General features: G+C 46.4%; 1 protein-coding gene across 1 annotated transcript in view; it reads right to left on the bottom strand.

The window, feature by feature from the left end:
• RGS12 (regulator of G protein signaling 12) overlaps window positions 1–19,360 on the bottom strand; it is a 146,605-nt gene extending 127,245 nt beyond the window's left edge. The window contains 2 exon segments of the mRNA XM_044295721.1: window positions 2,537–4,440; window positions 19,238–19,360. Of these exon segments, the coding sequence (XP_044151656.1) occupies window positions 2,537–4,372 (1,836 nt within the window). The 5' untranslated portion in view covers window positions 4,373–4,440; window positions 19,238–19,360.
• Between the last annotated feature and the right edge of the window lie 749 nt (window positions 19,361–20,109).

Here is a 20,109-nt window from a genome sequence, read left to right as displayed (position 1 = left end):
ATGTCCCCTGAGCTGTGATAGTGAGAGTGCTGCAGCAGAAAGGACATGCCCCTGTGATGTGATAGGGAGAGAGCTGCAGCAGAAAGGACATGTCCCCTGAGCTGTGATAGGGAGAGTGCTGCAGCAGAAAGGACACTCCTATGTGCTGTGATAGGGAGAGAGCTGCAGCAGAAAGGACATGTCCCCTGAGATGTGATGGGGAGAGAGCTGCTGCAGAAAGGACATGCCCCTGAGCTGTGATAGGGAGAGAGCTGCAGCAGAAAGGACATGTCCCCTGAGCTGTGATAGTGAGAGTGCTGCAGCAGAAAGGACACTCCCCTGAGCTGTGATAGGGAGGAAGCTGCATCAAAAAGGACATGTCCCCTGTGCTGTGATAGGGAGAGAGCTACAGCAGAAAGGACACTCCCCTGAGCTGTGATAGGGAGAGAGCTGCAGCAGAAAGGACATGTCCCCTGAGCTGTGATAGTGAGAGTGCTGCAGCAGAAAGGACACTCCCCTGAGCTGTGATAGTGAGAGTGCTGCAGCAGAAAGGACATGCCCCTGTGATGTGATAAGAAGAGAGCTACAGCGGAAAGGACACTCCCCTGAGCTGTGATAGGGAGAGAGCTACAGCAGAAAGGACATGTCATCTGAGCTGTGATAAGGAGAGTGCTGCAGCGAAAAGGACACTCCCATGTGCTGTGATAGGGAGAGAGCTGCCACAGAAAGGACATGCCCCTGAGCTGTAATAAGGGGGAGAGCGGCAGCAGAAAGGACATGCCCCCTGAGCTGTGATAGGGAGACAGCGGCAGCAGAAAGGACACTCCCCTGAGCTATGTACTATATGATGTCTGATTTTCATTTTTCATATTAATCATGGAATAAACCCTTTAATTGAGAGAGAGGTGTTTCTGCACTTGTGTCAAAGTGTAATGTTTCATAAGAGTAACATAAAAGTTATTAGTTTCATTTTAGCTGGAAACCTATATATTTCCTGAAACCAGACAACCTGGTGATTGCAGTTGTCTTGATGGGCTGTTCACAACTATGTCTGGTAACAAACAGGAATTATTTAAAAATGTGTCTATGCAAACATTGTTCCTAAAACTCACATCCAGTAGGAGGTTTACACATAAAAATAATGAGAGCGTGTCCTCTCAAAAACACTGAAACTGCAGGCCATGACCCAAAAATGTGTTGAAACACTGTACTGTATATGCTGCAAACGGCTAATGTTACCATTCATTTTCTTAGTATTTTATCTGAGCACACAGCATATGAAAAGAAAATATACTATGCAAAAACCTGTAAGATGTGAGGAGTTCAAGCATTCCACACATATCTACATTCAATGCTGCACGTGGTAAAGTTGCTTGGCGCAGGAATGTGCCAAGCAACTTTTGCATGCAAATACTGAGAATAAAATAGGTATATACATTTCCATCCCCCTATACAAACTGTAATCCTAATTAAAAGTTATAAACCTCTAAACCTAATATAATGAGTTAACAAAATTCGCATTCAAACAGGCGCTATGCAGATGCTTTATTGTGGGGGTGTGGTGCCAGTGTTTGGTGCGGATTATTTGATGCCGCAATTCAGACAGTGGTAAGCGTGTCAATAAACGGACTTAGGTGGAGATGAGCGATTAGATGAGCAAGCACTCATCATCTTAATCCTTTTCTGGAAAAAACAGTCCTCCTGCCCCATATATGACAATCAGAAACCAAGCATGATCTCCGATTTGGGGGGGAGACGATGACATGCACAGGAGTCCCATGTTACTCCTCCCCCTTGGGTTTTGTACACTTACACAGGGAGAGGAAGATTTATGCCGCTGCCTCTTTTCCCCCTCTCCGTGCAACCTGTCAGCACGTCCACCATTGCCAGCCTCCCCCATGCTGGCTGAGATCACTGAGAAGGGTGGACTGCTTCAACCTGCTCTGTCTCAGGCTGTATACAAGCTAGAGATATAAGGTCTTGTTTTAAAGCTAAGACTATTAGCTTTAAGACTAGGATCGCAGTGCTAGCTGCCATACAGCCATAAATACCACATTTAGAAACTGGGTCCAGAGTAAGAGCTGCAGATATACTGTATGATCCCAGTCTTGCTTTAAATAATTTACTTCCTAAATTCTTAGCTTTAAAACACGACCTGGACCTTATCTCTATCTGCAATACAGCCTGAGATAGAGCCCAGGAGATAATAATATATATGTCTGTGGCTGGCATCCCTATTATATTGACCGCTGTCTTCTCCTGTATTGATAAGGGTATACAAAGGGTTAAGGCCAGAGATCAGCGGTTTATGTGCTAGTAACCACATTTCAGTATAGACTGGTTGGCACTTCAGATGCTGTCCAATCAGTGCTGACAGTTTCACATTGGGTAGGGACACACCCTATTGACAACAGGAATGGTAACACCCATTTTTTTATTGAATCATACATTTTCGGGTGGAATAAGAGAGGGATGGCACAACAGAGATTTCTCTTTCAAAATCTCTCACATACAGTATGTACAATTTTTAGCCATACAAAATCTGACACAATCTCACCTTTCGGTCTTCCCTGGTCTTCTTGGAACCATGTCCACTGCCAAATATCTGCTGAATGTCAAACGCTTTCTTGGGCCAGTCGTCTTTGCGAGCAGAAGGTGGTACAAAGCTCCCTTCAACTCTGTATCTGTCAGCTGGGATTTTACTCATAGGAGGAGGTAAGGTTCCACAATTAACACTCGACCAGCCGTCGGTGGAGTCGGCGTATGATTCCTGATCACTGACGTTCCCCTGTTGCCAATCCTGAATTACATGAACAGGCAGCCATTTCTTCTGGCCCTCTAGAGCATTGAACTTATTTGAGGGAGGCTGTGGTCCTCGGGGTGAGATCACCGGAACTTCGATGCGAGCAGAAGGACCTAAATGCTTCTTAAAGTTTTGAGGTTTATCAGCTACAGCTCCATGTGGTGGGTCCTCATTGCAATAGCCGTTCCAGTGGAGAACAGACTGGCTCTGCACTCTTCCTGATGGATTCTCCCAAATACCATGCGGAATATGCTTGGTTGGGGCACTTCCCAAATCAACCACCAACACCCGATTTGGTTTTTCATCCTGATTAAAGTTCCCGATGCCACTATCGCTGTTGCTGCCGGTGCTGTTGTTCTGATGGGCATCAGCATCATTGTCGAGGAACGCCCTTGCTCTCACCCCTTCTATCATCTCACCCATGTCTCTATATAGGACGGAGACAAACTGCAGAACCGGAAGGGAAGAAGGCGGAAATTCCAAGCAGCCATTAGTATCCGGGTCAGGGGTGCATTCAAATCCAAATCGTCTGGCAATGCCTTGATGTATTTTATGGTGGAACAATTCAGGATCTACCATAAAGACATGACAAGAGGTCCTCAGAACTCCTTCTTCTTCTTGCGCCAAGCTTTGGTCATCGCTACTTTGCATTGTTACAAGTCCAAAAAATCTTCTGTCATCGGGACAAACTGCGCTGAATGCCAACTTCTCTGCTGGGTACACAGCTATGACGGCTGCCTTATCGTTACACAGCTGAATATTGTCATGCATGATTTTCATCAGAACGAGGGAGTGTATTTTTTGTTCTGCTCGGAGACGTCTCATGCACCCTCGGATGGCCTGCAAGCTGTCATACTCAAGGTTAGAGCTTGTAGAAGGGAGTTCGATGGAACCAAGGTACCCAACTATCATGCCAACGTTTAGAATGCTTGCATCCAACTCAAAGTCTTCCAAGTTCTGCAGACCATTGGTGAACACTGAGTCGCTGTTGATCATCTTCGATATTTCGTCTTTCGAAAGAAAGTCGAGGTTGTGATTCGTCTTGTCCCTTCTCATTTCATAGCAAGAAGCAGACATTGACCTCAACCTGTGCTTCTCGTTTTGGTGGTTGGTCTTCCCACCACTTACCGGGTTCTCAAAGATCATACTAAATATTCCTCCAGACTGCATCTCTTCAACCACTCTTTCTGCTCGGTTTATGCCCAATGTTTTTGAATCAGGCCTCGGTTTTAACAAAGTCTTTCCCTCAATGAAAGCAATTTCCTCATCGCTTGAGCATGAATCTATAGGACGGGCCCCTTCAGCAATGACCATATGAAGAACGCCAGAACATTTCCCTATCAGCTTGACTACGTCTTCGTGAGAAGCATTCTTGACACTGATGTCATTGACAACACATATGTGATCTCCAGGTTTTAGCCCCACAAATTCTGCAGGACTTTCCTTAATGACACTACCTATGACACAAGGAGATTGTCCAGAAAGGGTAAAGCCATACCCCGTTCTTCCCCGGGCAACTTCCACACTCCTCAATCTCTGGGGCAGATGCATCCTATGTCGGGTCTTGGTGGGATCACCCGGTCTATGCATTTCGTTGACGTATGGTGTGCAAGCAATCCTTCCGGAAATATTTTCCTCAACTCATATGTCAGAGTCTCCTGGAAGACAAAAATGCAAAACACATGAAACATCTGTATTCCATTGAATAAAGTTCAGGTCCAAGGAACGTCTGGTGAAAAACAAGAAAAGGGTCATCAAGGATTAGACTAACATGGTTACCTTCTTCCAACATCAGCGCTATACCTGTCCATGGGTTGTGCAATACCACACACAACCTTTGGACAGGCATGGCGCTGTTTTTGGAAGAAAGTAGAAATGTTTTTGTTACTCCTGGATAAGCCCATAACCAGTATTCTCTAGCCCTGAGGTGAAAGCATAAAACATGATGGTGAATTCATAAAATGGCCAATTAATTGTGTGCCTTGAAGGCTCTCACGGTGGAAATCACACAATGTACTTTTCTCCAGAGGATAATTAGCTGGCAGCAAGTGAGACTATTTGAATGGATAAAATGGGTAAATTCTATCAAAGTGTTTATAAGCCAGCCTAGGAAATACGCAGCCCCCCGGGGACAGATCGGTGACCCAGGAACCGGAACGCAGACTCTTTAATTCCCACTACAATAACAGTCAGGCTCTTTAGCATTGATTACAATGTTCTTTCACAGGGTGCTGATGCTTGGGCAACTAAGAAGCAATTAGACAAAAAATCCTAATCAACAGCTCCATGGCTGGGTGAGGTCACCACCTGAGCTCCAACCACCATTCCGAACTCTTAGAGCCAATTTTTGGATAGTTGGCTATGAGGACCTCCATGCAGAATAAACCCTAAAATGTAAAGAGACATAGCCAATCTCTAAGCAACTATGGCCGCAGGGATGCTCAACCTGCGGCCCTCCAGCTGTTGCAAAACTACATCTCCGAACATGCCTGGACAGCCAAGAGCTATTAGGGCATGCTGGGAGTTGTAGTTTTGCAACAGCTGAAGGTCCGCAGGTTGAGCATTCCTGAGCTATGGGCTACACATATTCCAGGAGCCAACGGCAATAAAGCACATGCCAAGAAGTTGTGATGGTCATTTTTTTTAAGCGAGCCACGCCACTTTTTGGTGTAAAAAAAATTGCAAGACCCTATTTTAATGACTTTTTAAACACCTGTGCGATAATATTTTGTTTCAAAGGGTGGTTTTAGGCCTTCCTTGCCACTGGGGAATGGCGGGGGCCCGGGACCAGGACCTTAGCGCCAAGAAATGTACCATCTGGTACACCTGCTTACAGGCGTAAAAGAGGAGTGCTGGAGGTGCAACTAATTTAGGATGAGGCACAGTTCTCACACTTAGGGCTCATGCCCACGAATGTAAGGGCTCCGTGCCCGTGCTGCAGACCACAAATTGTGGTCCACAATGCACGGGCACCGACCGAGAGGCAGCCGCATGCGGATCGCGGACCCATTCACTTGAATGGGGTCCGCGATCCGCATCAGACTGTCCGCACTGCAAAAAAGTAGTGCATGCACTACTTTTTGCGGTGCTGAGTCAAAGCCAGAAACACCACGGAAGCAGTCCGCAGTGCTTCCGTGGGGTTCCGATCTGTGCTTCCGCACCGCATCTCCGAATTTCACTTGAATTGGTCCGCATCCGTGATGCGGAATGCACACGGCTGCTGACCCGTGTATTGGGGAACGGCAATGCACGGGCACCAACCGACGAGCAGCCGTATGCTGATCACGGACCCATTCACTTGAATGGCGTCCGTGATCCGCATCCGACGGTCTGCACCGGCTGGTGACCCGTGTATTGCGGAACCGCTGTATGCGGTCCGCAGCACGGGCACGGAGCCCTTAAGTTCGTGGGCATGAGCCCTTAGACTCATGGAGATATATCTACTTATATTAGGGAAATGACAGACCTTAACAGACTTTAACTCAGCACTTAAAGTGTCTGCGCATGATTAGTCTCAAAGAACAATGCCACATCTGTCCTCAGGTTGTGTGTGGTATTGCAGCTCAGCCCCATTCACTTCAATAGAGAGAAGTTGCTACACCAGACACAACCCATGGACCTTAATAGATCCCACTGAGTGGCAACCAAAACTCCTCTTCAATCAGCACGCCCTTAACATAGAGGGTGCGATTTATTTTGGCCCCTAGATGAATGGAGCTCATGGGGCCATTCAGTAAAAGCAGTATCTCCCATAATCCTACGGGAGTCAATTATTAAGGGACTTGTAACTATTTTAGTCGTCAAAATAGTCACGAGTCCCTTTTTTTACCGGCTTTGAGACAATATTTTGACGCACGGATGGTTTTATGTCGTGTTCAGCGGGATAGGAGCACAGCAGGGGTATGTTGGGGCCAAGACTTCAGCTCTGGCAAATTTACTAGCATTTACGCCTAGAAACAGGGCTGGAGTCGTTTTTCTCTCCAGATGCACAGACTGCATTAGATTTGCATAATGTATGAGGGAAATCTAAGACTGGCGCAAAAAGCCAGTCTTAGTAAATGGCATGCTATGAGCATCCTGTAGATGCTCTAATTTAAAGGGGTAAATATAAGCTAGTGGGGGATACCGCACCCACCGAACGCCCACCCTGGACTCAGCGTATCCATAGTGCAAATCATTGATTAGTAGAAGGACACACCAGTGGGCACCCCTCTCTAGCAGTACATGTGGAGGGCAGTCCGCCTGAACTTCAAGCGGGATCCAAAGCTCAATAGAAAGTGCTAAGATTTGCATAGTTTTATTAGGACATTTAATAGACATCCTTATTACATTTAGTGCAAAGAACAGGAATGTAAAAATAGAGAAATATTGTAGGTAGATAAATAGAAAGATAGATAGATAGAACTACCTGCATATCACAGATGGTCACATAATAAGACCCTATAAAGACCCTATAAATAAAAAAATATATATTCAATTTTCTTGGCTATTCCGCAGGGATACATTGGGTCTGTCTTCTGCTAGGGGAAGGTCATGGTTAGCACAAAAAAGGTCTGATGTCAGCTAGAAGGACCCAGCAGTGAACTTCCATTGAACTCGCCCCGTCAGCCCTACAGCGTTAATGACTATTATTAATTACTTTAATTATATTGATGTGGTAACACACTAGAGTATTAATCCGCAAGAGAAGGTTACAGCACATCCATGGAGAAAAAATGAAATTGCTTTAGGACAGGAGACCATGGGTGTAGAGGTAGCAGTCACACCTGGACCATTAGGGGCCTCAAAATCCTCTGTCCTACATAAGAAGACTGCTATATGTGCTGCACTGGGGCTCAGGAGCTTACAGTTACATCTTTGCAAAATCGGTTGTATGAAGAATGTCAAGAAATGCAGCAGAGAACATGGAAAGTTGTCTGGAGACCAACTGAGGGTTAATTAAAGGGGCAGGAATTAAAAGGGCAAGACTTAGGGTCCATTCACACGTCCGTTGTTTCTTTCCTGATCTTTTTTTTTGCGGAACAGATCTGGACCAGTTCTGTACCCATTCATTTTCAATGGGTCCTGAAAAAAATCGGACAGCACAATGTCAGATTTTTTTTCAGGACCCATTGAACATGAATGGCTACAGAACTGGTCCAGATCTGTTCCGCAAAAAACAGAACAGATCAGGAAAGAAACAACGGACGTGTGAATAGACCCTTAAAGGGGTTTTCCTATGGCTGATGTAAAAAAATGAAAATCAGACAGTACATAACAATCTCTTTCTAACAAGGCTAGAACCAGCCCTGTGCCTCACATGGATCCAGAGATCTCAACATTGCTCTGCTAGATTTATATCAAGCTGACAGCTCAGGGGAGTGTCTTTTCTGCTGCAGGTCAAGGGGCGTGTCCATGCTCTCCCTATCACAGCTCAGGAGGCGTGTCCATGCTCTCCCTATCACAGCTCAGGAGGCAGTTGAAAGATGAAACTGAGCATGTGCAGCCATCTCAGTGAGCTGGACAAAGAAATAAGAAAAAGAACAAACAGCAGATGGCGCTATGCAGATATATTTTATTGAATAACTCAGTGGCTATGCAAAAGTGACATGCAATTACAAAAGTATTCAGATCCAGGTGCTGGTTTGAAAACTGTAGAATATTTTTTCTGGGACAACCCCTCTAAAATCAGAAGCTCTTCAAACACAACTATCTTTACTGACTCCCCCACAATCATGCATGCTCAACATGGCCAAATTGTCAGACACCCCTGACAGAAGATTACTATCTTCTATCCAGAGGATGGAGAATAACTTGATATTAGAGGAATACCCCTTTAAGTTGGTCGTGCATATCAGCTCAAAGTCAGTCCAACCTGCAGACCCCAGTGGTTGGATCTCGACCAAGTTATCCAGAAGATAGGACGTCACTTACAGGAATACCCCTATGATTTTGCCTACATAGGGCTAGAGACAAAAGACGAGACAGAGCACCCTATGCACTAACATCTTTTATTGCTTCTCATGCATTAGCACCGGAGGGGAAGACAAATAAGGTTCCTCCTGAAACGCGTGCAATATCTTTATATGAAATAAGGCTGCACCATTATAGGAACCTTCATGGTAACTAATGAGAAGGGATACCAGTCAGACCTCCAGCCCTCTTCTGTCATGTCCCATATCTGCAGCTTCTCTAAATCGTGTACCGTAGTAAACCAGGGAGAGACTTAGGAAACATTTTAATTATTTACGTAGAAGGAAATGGTTAATGGTGATGAAAGTTCAGGCTCAGTCGGAGGGGCACACTGTCAGGAGTCTGGTTACACGTTCCTCAAAGGCTCCTCTTCAGGTGTCACCTCAGCTGCTGGCCAAACGCTAGCCAAGACCTGTCTCTCCTTATCACGCCATGCACATGCACACTTTGCTCAGCCAAGCATGCACGTCTTCTCAATAGTGAGAGGGGCAGACACCTCTGGGGACAGAAAGATTAGGCATGGTGACATCCATCCTGCCTGGTCCAGATCTCTGCTGTTGGATGAGGCCCCCATACACGTTAGGCCTCATGCACACAACCGTACGTGTTCTGCAGTCTGCAAAAGGCGGATATGCAAAACATGGATTCCATTCCGACATATTTTTTTTTCAAACTCCTGTAGAAATGTCCTATTCTTGTCGATTAGATAGTGTCAGACTGTGCAGAGACACCTCCCAAATGGTAACCCAAAGCTGCACCTTTACTGCGGACCGCTGGCAAGTCGTTTGTCTATTTCTAGAAGGAATAATAGAGGAATGGCACAACAAAGACATATCAAAAGATGCCAAAGAATTGTTATTACATGGGGCATGCACATCGTTACTAAAACAGACATGTCCGGCGAGGGGACAGGTCTCTCCTGCCAAAAGATTGTTACCAACACTTCTTACATCTGACACACGTGTTCATCTCCGACAAACACACATGTTGAATTAGAACCTTATTTTGAAAATAAGAGATCAGCGGCCGGTAAATCTATCCGGTGACGCTTATCTCAGGAAACAATGGATGCCACCATAAAACCCAACCTATTGCTTTCCCTGTGTGTGCCAAGCCATGTATTCCTATGTCCCTGTGATTGTCATCTCACACCTGCAACTTTTCTACTTAAAGGGGTTGTCCCACTAAAATATTCTGCCGTTTCCCCACCAGCACCTGTTTCTGAGTCCTTCCTAATTGCATGTAGGGCTGCAGTAAACCAATATTTTAGTAATCGAGTATTCTATCGATTATTTTTTACGATTAATCGAGTAATCTAATAAGAAAAACCTTCTCTTAAAATAATGTATTCCTTTATAAAAACTATACTTTTCTTACAGTGGCATCGCAAATAATTGCACACACACAAGGCTTCTTTCACAGCTGCAATATACAGTACATTCTGTACCGTATCGGGTATAGCTGGATCCTGCCGGCTGCTGCAGCGATTGTAATGGGGTCCGGCCTTGTGACAGCATTCAAGCTGGGTTTTGTAAGGACAAAAAAAAAAAAAGCTTTGGAGGATATCCAGCATGTATGCCGCAACATGGCCAGATGACCTTGGACTATATTATAGTCAATGAGAGCATATACCGTAGCTGGTTGTATCCGGCTATACCCAAGACGGTATACTCCTGCAGGCTGTTCTTCTGTCAGAATGTGTATCTAAGGCTATGCTGTGAACTCCGGCAGTCTGTTCCGGTGGAGGAGCACACTGCCAGCGTTCACTGGCTGCCATGATGTCGCCCTTCCCCAGTGCCTCCATGCCATCCATGTCCCCCACTTCCCCAGATCAGCCCCTCCATGCCAAATCACAGGTGCCCCCATTAACACCTACCCCCGCGCCAATAACTTTATACATACCAAATCACAGATGCCCTGATTAACCCCTCCCCCCCACGCCAATAACTTTATACATGCCATTGTCAAATCACACGTGCCCCCATTAACCCCTGTCCACACCCCCCCCCCCCCGCTAATAACTTTATACATGCCATTGTCAAAACACAGGTGCCCCCATTTCCCCGCCCCACTGCTACTACCACCTTTATACTTACCTTTCCTGGCAGTGCGGCGTGCGCTGACACATGGAGTCCGCAGGAGATGCATCTTCATCCCAGCATGCACTGGGACCTGACGTCACACACAGCGTCAGCCAGCGCGCTGACGATGTGTGAACGCAAGGCCCTGCAGCGCGGTGCCGAGTCGGGAGGCCACGGAGCGGTGAGTGAGAAGCTTCACTTCACTCACGCTCCGTGGTCATGTGATTTAAACAATTTATTTTTTTGCCTCTTAATTCTCTGCCCACCTCACTGAGATGGATGAACATGCCTTCTGAGCTGCGATAGGGAGAGCTGCAGCAGAAAGGACACGCTCCCTGGGCCGCCAGCTTGACATAAATCTAGCAGAACAATTGGAGCAGTGAATGTGGAGATCTCTGGATCTCCACATGGATGGTTCTAGATTTGTTAGAAAGGTCTTGTCATGTGCCGTATGTCTGATTTCCCTTTTTTACATCAATCACAGCATAACCCCTTTAGTGTCCAGTGCACCATATGATAGAAGTGCTCACAGTGCAGAGCACTCCTATAATATTAGCCTAATACTGCGTGCGCGGTACAGACGTGTGCTCCTCCGCATCTTGCACTCTGCTGCATCATCATTTCCCAGGTTAAAGTCTTTGAAATAAGACTCTGAGTGAATAAATAATGCACCCGACGCAGGATCGCCTTTCACCTGCTCCGGTCACATGACCTGCACAGGTAAAAGGGCAAAGTAACTGACAGGCGGCGGGGGCGTTCAAATAGAGGCGCCAATACTTTATCAGAACGGAGCGGCCTGGAGACTATGAAGGGGAGGATAGGAATAGTATAGAATCTGTAATAAGAGCAGCCAACAACTCTGTAATATACAGTAAAACAATAATAATAAAAATGACATGTAGATTTTAATGAATTCCACGTTAGACAATGCACACAAAGCTGTCTAACAGTAGTGTCTTTGTTACCCATAGCAACCAATCAGAGCACAGCTTTCATTTCTTAAATTGATCTGCAAGAATGAAAGCTGAGCTCTGACTGGTTGCCTGGTTGCTATGGGCAACTAAGTCAGTTTTACTGTAAGGGGATGTTAACGCAGAGTTATTTGCCTGGGGAATTTTGGCGCGGACACCGTGCCAAAAATCCACTGGCGTCCACAAGATGTCTGACTCCCAGTTTTCAATGCGCGGAAGTGCTGAAGATAGCGGGGGCAGCAGTAGTTTAAAGCTGCAAATGTGCCAAGAAGGGACATGTCCTTTCTTAGCGCGGTGTGCAGACAGCCACCGCTTGAAGCCGCGCAGCCGCTGTCCACTCGCGGCTTAACGCCCATTTCTATGGGACTGCTGAAAATAGCTGAGCGCTGGTTCGGCTATATCCGCCGAGCCAAAAGTGAATGGAGCGGCGGCTGCGCTTGCGCGGTGCACTTCCCATTCCTTTCAATGGGACTTCCGAGAATACCTAAGTGCGCTGTTGGGCCATTTTGGCACTCCTATAGAAATGAATGGAGGGTGGGTGCGCCCTTCGTTCTAAAGGTAGGTTAGGGTCCCACCTCCTAGCGACACTTTTCTCTGACTCTATAACAACTATTGGTTCGCTTACTTTGAGACAGATTTTTACGCCATAATTGTGGCGCAATTTTGGTGCAAATGGCACATTTTAGGATCCGCCCCTTTCTTCTAAGCCCCACCCCCTTGTCAATTGTCAAGCACATTTGGGGGGGAAAATGTAGAAACCCTAGATGCGCCAAATATTTTCACACCGCACAGTTTTTACTCAATAGAGAAGGTGGTATCAAAACGCCTGAAAAAACACCAAGAGCTCAGTTTCTGAAAAGGCAAAGGCGAAAAGACAAAAAATGCCACCCAATGAACAAAACACCAGAAGCAAAATAAATAAAAAAAAGTGAATGAGCCCCACAAACAGGTCTTACGATTTACTAACTACAAGAAAACGGCCAGTGGCGACTGCTGTTTGTGGTCGAGGCCTTTGCCTTATATGTCAGTTGCTGTAATCTCGAAACGGATGAGCCCAGATTAAAGCGATGAAGGCACGGCAGGGGGTAAAGTCGCAGAATTACAGACCGGGGCACAGGAGGAGGGGAAAATCCAACTGGAGAAATGCCTCAGGAGCCTCCTGATCACCACGGAAGCAGTATCAGGCGTCTTGGCAATTTATGATATTTCCTTAAAGGGATTTTATACTAATGTGCATTATGTATATGATCCAGGGGCTGATATAGAAGATAAAATCATATGGGGTAATGGAAAACTGGTTTAGTTGCCCATAGCAACCAATCAGATTCCACCTTTCATTTTCCAAAGGAGCTCTGAAAAATGAAAGGTGGAATCTGATTGGTTGCTAAAGTCAGTTTTCCTTTACACCAGTTTTGATAAATCTCCCCCAATTGTGTCCAAAAGTATTTGTCACACGTTAGCCTTAAAGGAGTTGGACCTTTTCTACAGACCCCGCAGCATGGTCATGTGACGCATGGTTGACAGTCATTGCTGGCCACGGTCATGTGACCCAGCCTCAAACATGGGTGTTGACGTGGCAAAACCCAGCGACGAGGAACAGGTAAGTATGATTTCCAATCCTTGGTCCAGCTATGCTAGGGGGTCTGTAGGTGACACCCTTTAAGGGTAGATTTTCTTGGGTACAAGGAAAAAAGACCTAACTGTGATGGGACTATACCCCTACCAACTTAGAGCAGAGGTGAACATCCCATTCAGGGGAACCACTATCCCCGTATATTTATTGAAGTCTACTTTTAGGCCAGTGGGAGGCGCTCCTATACTACAACTTTCTAATACACTATGGGGCAGATTTTTTAAGACAGGCGTCTCACACACCAGCCATAGTAAAAACACTAAAATGTGGCCAATTTATTAAGAGCCACTGGTTTCTTAATAAATTTGGCGCATCTTCTGGAAGTCCGCACGTCGGAACTGAAATCTATACGAATTATGAGCCGATTCTAGCGTCAGGCTGTTGGAGGCCACACCCCCTTCTGCTGCAACTTTTGAAAAAAAGGGTAAAAAGTATGGCATGCCACAATTTGGGACTTTCGCAGTATAAAACGACTGATAAGCCTGCCACTTTTGCGTTTTGATTTTGCACTATTTTCAACATGTTTGCTGTCAGTGAATGAAGACACTGCTGTTTACGTTTAGAAGCAGTAATCCTGTGTAGTGCTAGTCCTGGTCTCAGCTGAGAAGCGCATACAACTGGTATCCAATCTAGACAATTCTCTGTAAGGGCTGGTTCACACAGTGGTTTTTTGCTGGCGAAATTCCGGCATGGATGTCCACGCCAAAATTCCACCACGGTTTCTGCCTCCCATTTATTTCAACGGGATGTAGTGCTGAAGATCACGGAGCGGTGATTTAAGGGCCGTTTTTTGCAGTCTGCAAATTGCCGATCCACAAAACACGGATGGCGCCCGTGTGCCTTCCACAATTTGCAGAACAGAACAGGAGGCCTATTATAGAAATGCCTATTCTTGTCCGCAAAACGGACAAGAATAGGACAGGACTCATCATTTTTGCGGGGCCACGGAACGGAGCAACGGATGCGGACAGCACACAGAGTGCTGTCTGCATTTTTTGCGGAACCATTCATTTCAACGCAGAAAACGGCCCGTATACGGAACGCTAAATAAGTTTGCGTGAAAGAGCCCTAAGGCCTCATGCACACGACAGTATTGCTTTTTCAGTGTTTTGCGGTCCGTTTTTTACGGATCCGTTGTTCCGTTTTTTTGTTTCCGTTGTGTTTCCGTTTCCTTTCCGTTTTTCCGTATGCCATATACAGTATACAGTAATTACATAGTAAAAATTGGGCTGGGCATAACATTTTCAATAGATGGTTCAGCAAAAACGGAACGGATACGGAAGACATACGGATGCATTTCCGTATGTGTTCCGTTTTTTTTGCAGACCCATTGACTTGAATGGAGCCAAGCACCGTGATTTGCGGACAAGAATAGGACATGTTCTATCTTTTCACGGCACGGAAATACTGAAATACTGAAACGGAATGCACACTGAGACACTTCAGTATTTTTTGCTGAACCATTGAAATGAATGGTTCAGTATATGTTCCGCATACTGAACTACAAAAACGGCCAGTATACTGAACGCAAAATACTGTCGTGTGCATGAGCCCTAAAGCTGCGGCCATGCCGAGAACGGACATGTACCTTCTCGCCGCGGCCGCCGCTTTTCAGCGCTGCCTACCACTGAAATGAAAGGCAGAAACCACACGGCTGCAGGCGAAATTTTGGCAACGGAGACCGTGATAAAATTCCACCAGCAAAAAACGCCATGTGAACAGGCGACTATAATGGGGATCTTGACAAACCGGAAGGCGACACTGATGCTGGAAAGCGAGCGGATCCCCATCGGATCCCACTGCAGTCAATAGGGATTCAGTGAACTGCTGCATCATCCGGCATTTCCTCTCCCGGAACAGCCTGCCGGATTTCTGAATGCAGATGTGAACCCATCGTAAGAACACCCTGGAACTGATACACTGTAACAAACCACCAGAAGGATTTGTGCAGCTGCTGATATTGTGTCAATCAAAAATTTGATGTAATTCGGTGAAAACAAGCCAAACCGGTTCCTGTTGGTGGTGACCTGTGGCCTCCTACATAAGAGTGGAGGTCAGGATATGGGTAATTAGCGGGGAGGCTACAATGTACACATCCCTAATGAGCCGGAGACGTCCAGTATGTGAATGTGGTGTCGTGTCATTCCCAGAGGATGTCACTAGTCACTCCACAATCTGCACAATCCTCCTGGCCTGTAATACACACACCACCTGTCCTCAGAAGCCACAAGTGGAGGAGGATCCTGGCCTTCGCTCCAAGTCTCCCAAGAGAAAACAGGGTGCGTTCACACAGGGCAGATTTGTTACAGACGTTTTTACAACTGCCCCCCACGTGTCAATAGCACTGATCTGCAGAATGTGCTTGGACAGTAACAATCTGCTTCCAGCTGTACTGGAAAGTTACAGAAACTTCTACAACAAACCTCCTGCTTGTTAATACACCCTTAATAGGCTCTGTTCACACAGGGGGCAGAGAGCAGTAATGAGACCCTACAGAAGTGCATAGGGGCTCGCTGAACTGTACTGGGTAGGATAGATAGATAGATAGATAATTAATAGATAGATAATATATAGATAGATGATAGATTGATAGATAGATAGATGATTAATAGATAGATGGATGATAGATAGATAGATAATAGATAGATAGATGATTGATAGATGGATAATAGATAGATAGATGATTGATAGATAATAGATAGACGATTGATAGATAGATGATTGATAGATGGATGATAGATAGATAATTAATAGATAGATAGATAGATAGATGATTAATAGATAGATGATAGATATCTAGATAGATGATTGATAGATGATAGATAGATGGATGATTGATAGATATTTTATAGGGTTTTTATGTGACAGACCAACACAAAGTAGTAAGTATGTGTAAATTTAAAATAAAATGATACATGGTTTTCAAAATGTTTAATAAATAAGAATCTGAAAAGTGCGGCATGTATTTGTATTTACCCCCTGTACTCTGATACCCCTAAATAGAGTCCACCTGTGTGTAAGTTATTCTCAGTACAACTACAGCTGTTCTGTGAAGGCCTCAGAGGTTTGTTAGAGAACATTAGTGATCAAAACAGCATCATGAAAACCAAGGAACACCCCAGACAGGTCAGGGATAAAGTTGTGGAGAAATGTATAGGGTTAGGAAAAAATGTCCCAAGCTCTGAACATCTCACGGAGCACTGTTCAATCCAACATCCGAAAATGAAAGGGGTATAGAAAAACTGCAAACCTACCAAGACATGGCCGTCCACCTAAACTGACAGCCTAAATAGAGCACTAATTGGAGAAGCAGCCAAAGAGTCCAATGGTCACTGTGGAGGATCTGCAGAGATCCACAGCTCAGGTGGGAGAATCTGTCCACAGGACAACTATTAGTCGTGTGCTCTACAAATCTGCTATTTATGGAAGAGTGGCAAGAAGAAAGCCATAAGAAGTCCCATTTGCAGTTTTCTACAAGCCACGTAGGGGACAAAGCAAACATGTGGGAGAAGGTGCTCTGGTCAGATCAGACCAAAGATAAACTTTTTGGCCTAAATGCAAAATGCTATGTGTGGTGGAAAACGGACCTTGCACATCACCCTGAGCACACCCCCATCCCCACCGTGAAACATGGAGGCGGCAGCATCATGCTGCGGGGATGCTTTTCTTCAGCAGGGACAGGGAAGCTGGCCAGAGTTAATGGGAAGATGGATGGAGCTAAATACAGGAAAACCTGGTAGGGGCTGTAAGGGCTCTTTCACACGAGCGGATACTGTGCGTGTCATCCGCTGCGTGAATGAGAGCCAAACCGCGCTCCGGACAGCAAAGACACGGAGCAGTAACATGACTGATAATGCTCCGTGCCTCTCTGTGATCTATTTACTACAAGATCACAGTGAGATAAAGTTGTCACCGTGATTTTGTAGTAAATAGGTCACAGAGAGTCATGGAGCATTATCAGTCATGTTACTGCTCCGTGTCTCTGCTGTCCGGAGCGGGGCTTGGCTCTCATTCACGCAGCGGATTCCACTCATGTGAAAGAGCCCTAAGACTTGAGACCTTCCAGAAGGACAACGACCCTCAACATCCAGCCAGAGCTACAATGGAATGGTTTAGATCAAAGCATATTCATGAGTTAGAACGGCCCAGTCACAGTCCGGACCTAAATCCCATTGAGAATCTGTGTCAAGACGCGAGAATTGCCGTTCACAGACGCTCTCCATCCAATCTGACTGAGCGCGAGCTTAGAAGACTGGGCAAAAATGTCAGGTGTGATGTCACCATAGTGATGTCACTGCGCAGCAGTGTCTGGGACAGAACTAATATGGCCGCCTCTACAGTCCCTCAGAGGTGTTTTCCATGGTTTTCAGCGGGTCTCGTTCAGATCTATGGGATACTGGAAGAAACGTCTTCAACAAATCTGCTGCGTGTGAATTCACCCTTAAAGCAGCCATCACCCAAAGTTCCCAGAAAGTGTGTCAGAATAAAGTGCACGGGTCTGAGTGTAAGCTCTTAGGACAAGGCCCTCCTCCTGCGAATTCTGGGCAATTCCTGGAATTCTAACTGATCGTATCTGATCAATCTCGTCTCTAGTACTACAACTCCCAGCATGTCCTGCCAAACTAGAGAAATCAAAGAATGCTAGGAGGTGTATCCTCACAACAGCTGGAGCAGACTGGGAGTTGTAGTGTGAGGGCATCTGGGGCAAATGTGATGCCTGCTGAGAGCTGTAGGTTTTACATCAGACATGCTAGAAGTTATAGTTTCCCAAAACTACAACTCCTAGCATGCTGTAGATAGCCAAAAGAGCATCATGGGAGACTGTATAGAGGGGCTGCAGTCCTAATCATATGACGGTGGTCCCTGTACAGAGGGGGTACAGTCCTAATCACATGACGGTGGTCCCTGTATAGAGGGGGTACAGTCCTGATCACATGACGGTGGTCCCTGTATAGAGGGGGTACAGTCCTGATCACATGACGGTGGTCCCTGTATAGAGGGGGTACAGTCCTGATCACATGACGGTGGTCCCTGTATAGGGGGGGTACAGTCCTGATCACATGACGGTGGTCCCTGTATAGGGGGGGGTACAGTCCTGATCAGATGACGGTGGTCCGTGTATAGGGGGGGTACAGTCCTGATCACATGACAGTGGTCCCTGTATAGGGGGGGGTACAGTCCTGATCACATGACGGTGGTCCGTGTATAGGGGGGGTACAGTCCTGATCACATGACGGTGGTCCCTGTATAGGGGGGGTACAGTCCTGGTCAGATGACGGTGGTCCCTGTATAGGGGGGGGGGGGGGGGGTACAGTCCTGATCACATGACGGTGGTCCCTGTATAGGGGGGGGACAGTCCTGATCACATGATGGTGGTCCCTGTATAGGGGGGGTACTGTCCTGATCACATGACGGTGGTCCCTGTAAAGGGGGGGTACAGTCCTGATCACATGACGGTGGTGCCTGTATGGGGGGGTACAGTCCTGATAACATGACGGTGGTCCCTGTATAGAGGGGGTACAGTCCTGATCACATGACGGTGGCGCCTGTATGGGGGGGGGGGGTACAGTCCTTATCACATGATGGGGGTCCCTGTATGGGGGGGTACAGCCCTGATCACATGATGGGGGTCTTAAGGGGCTGCAGTCCTGATCACATGATGAGGGTGCAGTCCCCTGCTTTGGTGTAGCATTTCAGTGCAGCACAGGGTGGGCCAGGCCCTATGACAAGTAGGGGGGCTCAGCACACACAATAGACCCTGTGGCCCCCGGCACAGCGCCCCCCACTGTCACCCCATCAGCACGCGCACAGCCCTTACCCGGCTCAGCTCCCGGACTCTGCCCGCACAGTCTCTGCCATTTCAAAACTTCTCTCCCTCCGACACCGAGAACTTTTCCTCCCGCTGCTGACAATAGCCGCGGCCGCCTCCCCCTCCTCCTCCCCGGGCCCGGCCGCAGCCTATCCCCTCCCCGCTCCGCCCGCCCGCCCCCGGTCTCCATGGAGATGCTTGTGTTGATACGAATGCTGCGCGCTGATTGGTGCGGCCTGTTTACCGGCGGAGTGTCACTCAGTGCAGCGGCCAGTCCTGCCATCTGCCCTTCTCCTCCAGCCTCACATCACACTTCACTGAATCTTTCATGATTACAGCTTTCATATTTTTTTCAAGTGTTTGATATTTTCTTCATTTTTTTATATTTTATTTTCATTGGGACTTTATACATTTCCCTAAAAAGTTTATTTTAAAGTTACTTTAGAATTGTGTTTTATGTGTTTATTCTCGTTTTGCTTCATTTTCAGGCGCTGTTCACACTAGCGTTTGTCTCTATTTTATTCAATCATTTTTGCAGGAAAAGTTCAAGAAATATTTTTTTGATCATCTTATTCTGTTCACTGACGGCAATCAGTGGTAGGTTAGGACTTATATTTGATCTTGCCCAGTATGGTACCCTATCTTGGTGCCCGCTCCATAAGGTGTAAATAACAGTGTGTATATAATATGCTGCACCATGTACTAGGAAGCAGTGCCACACAATACCGCCATACAGTGCACATATAATAATATACTGAAGCAGTGCCACACAATACCGCCATACAGTGCACATATAATAATATACTGAAGCAGTGCCTTACAATACCGCCATACAGTGCACATATAATAATATACTGAAGCAGTGCCACTCAATACCGCCA

The sequence above is a fragment of the Bufo gargarizans genome, chromosome 1 (genome assembly GCF_014858855.1).
Source record: "Bufo gargarizans isolate SCDJY-AF-19 chromosome 1, ASM1485885v1, whole genome shotgun sequence".
Lineage (NCBI taxonomy): Eukaryota > Metazoa > Chordata > Amphibia > Anura > Bufonidae > Bufo > Bufo gargarizans.
Note: the sequence above shows the minus strand (reverse complement) of the source record. Positions and strands in the feature narration are given on the sequence as shown.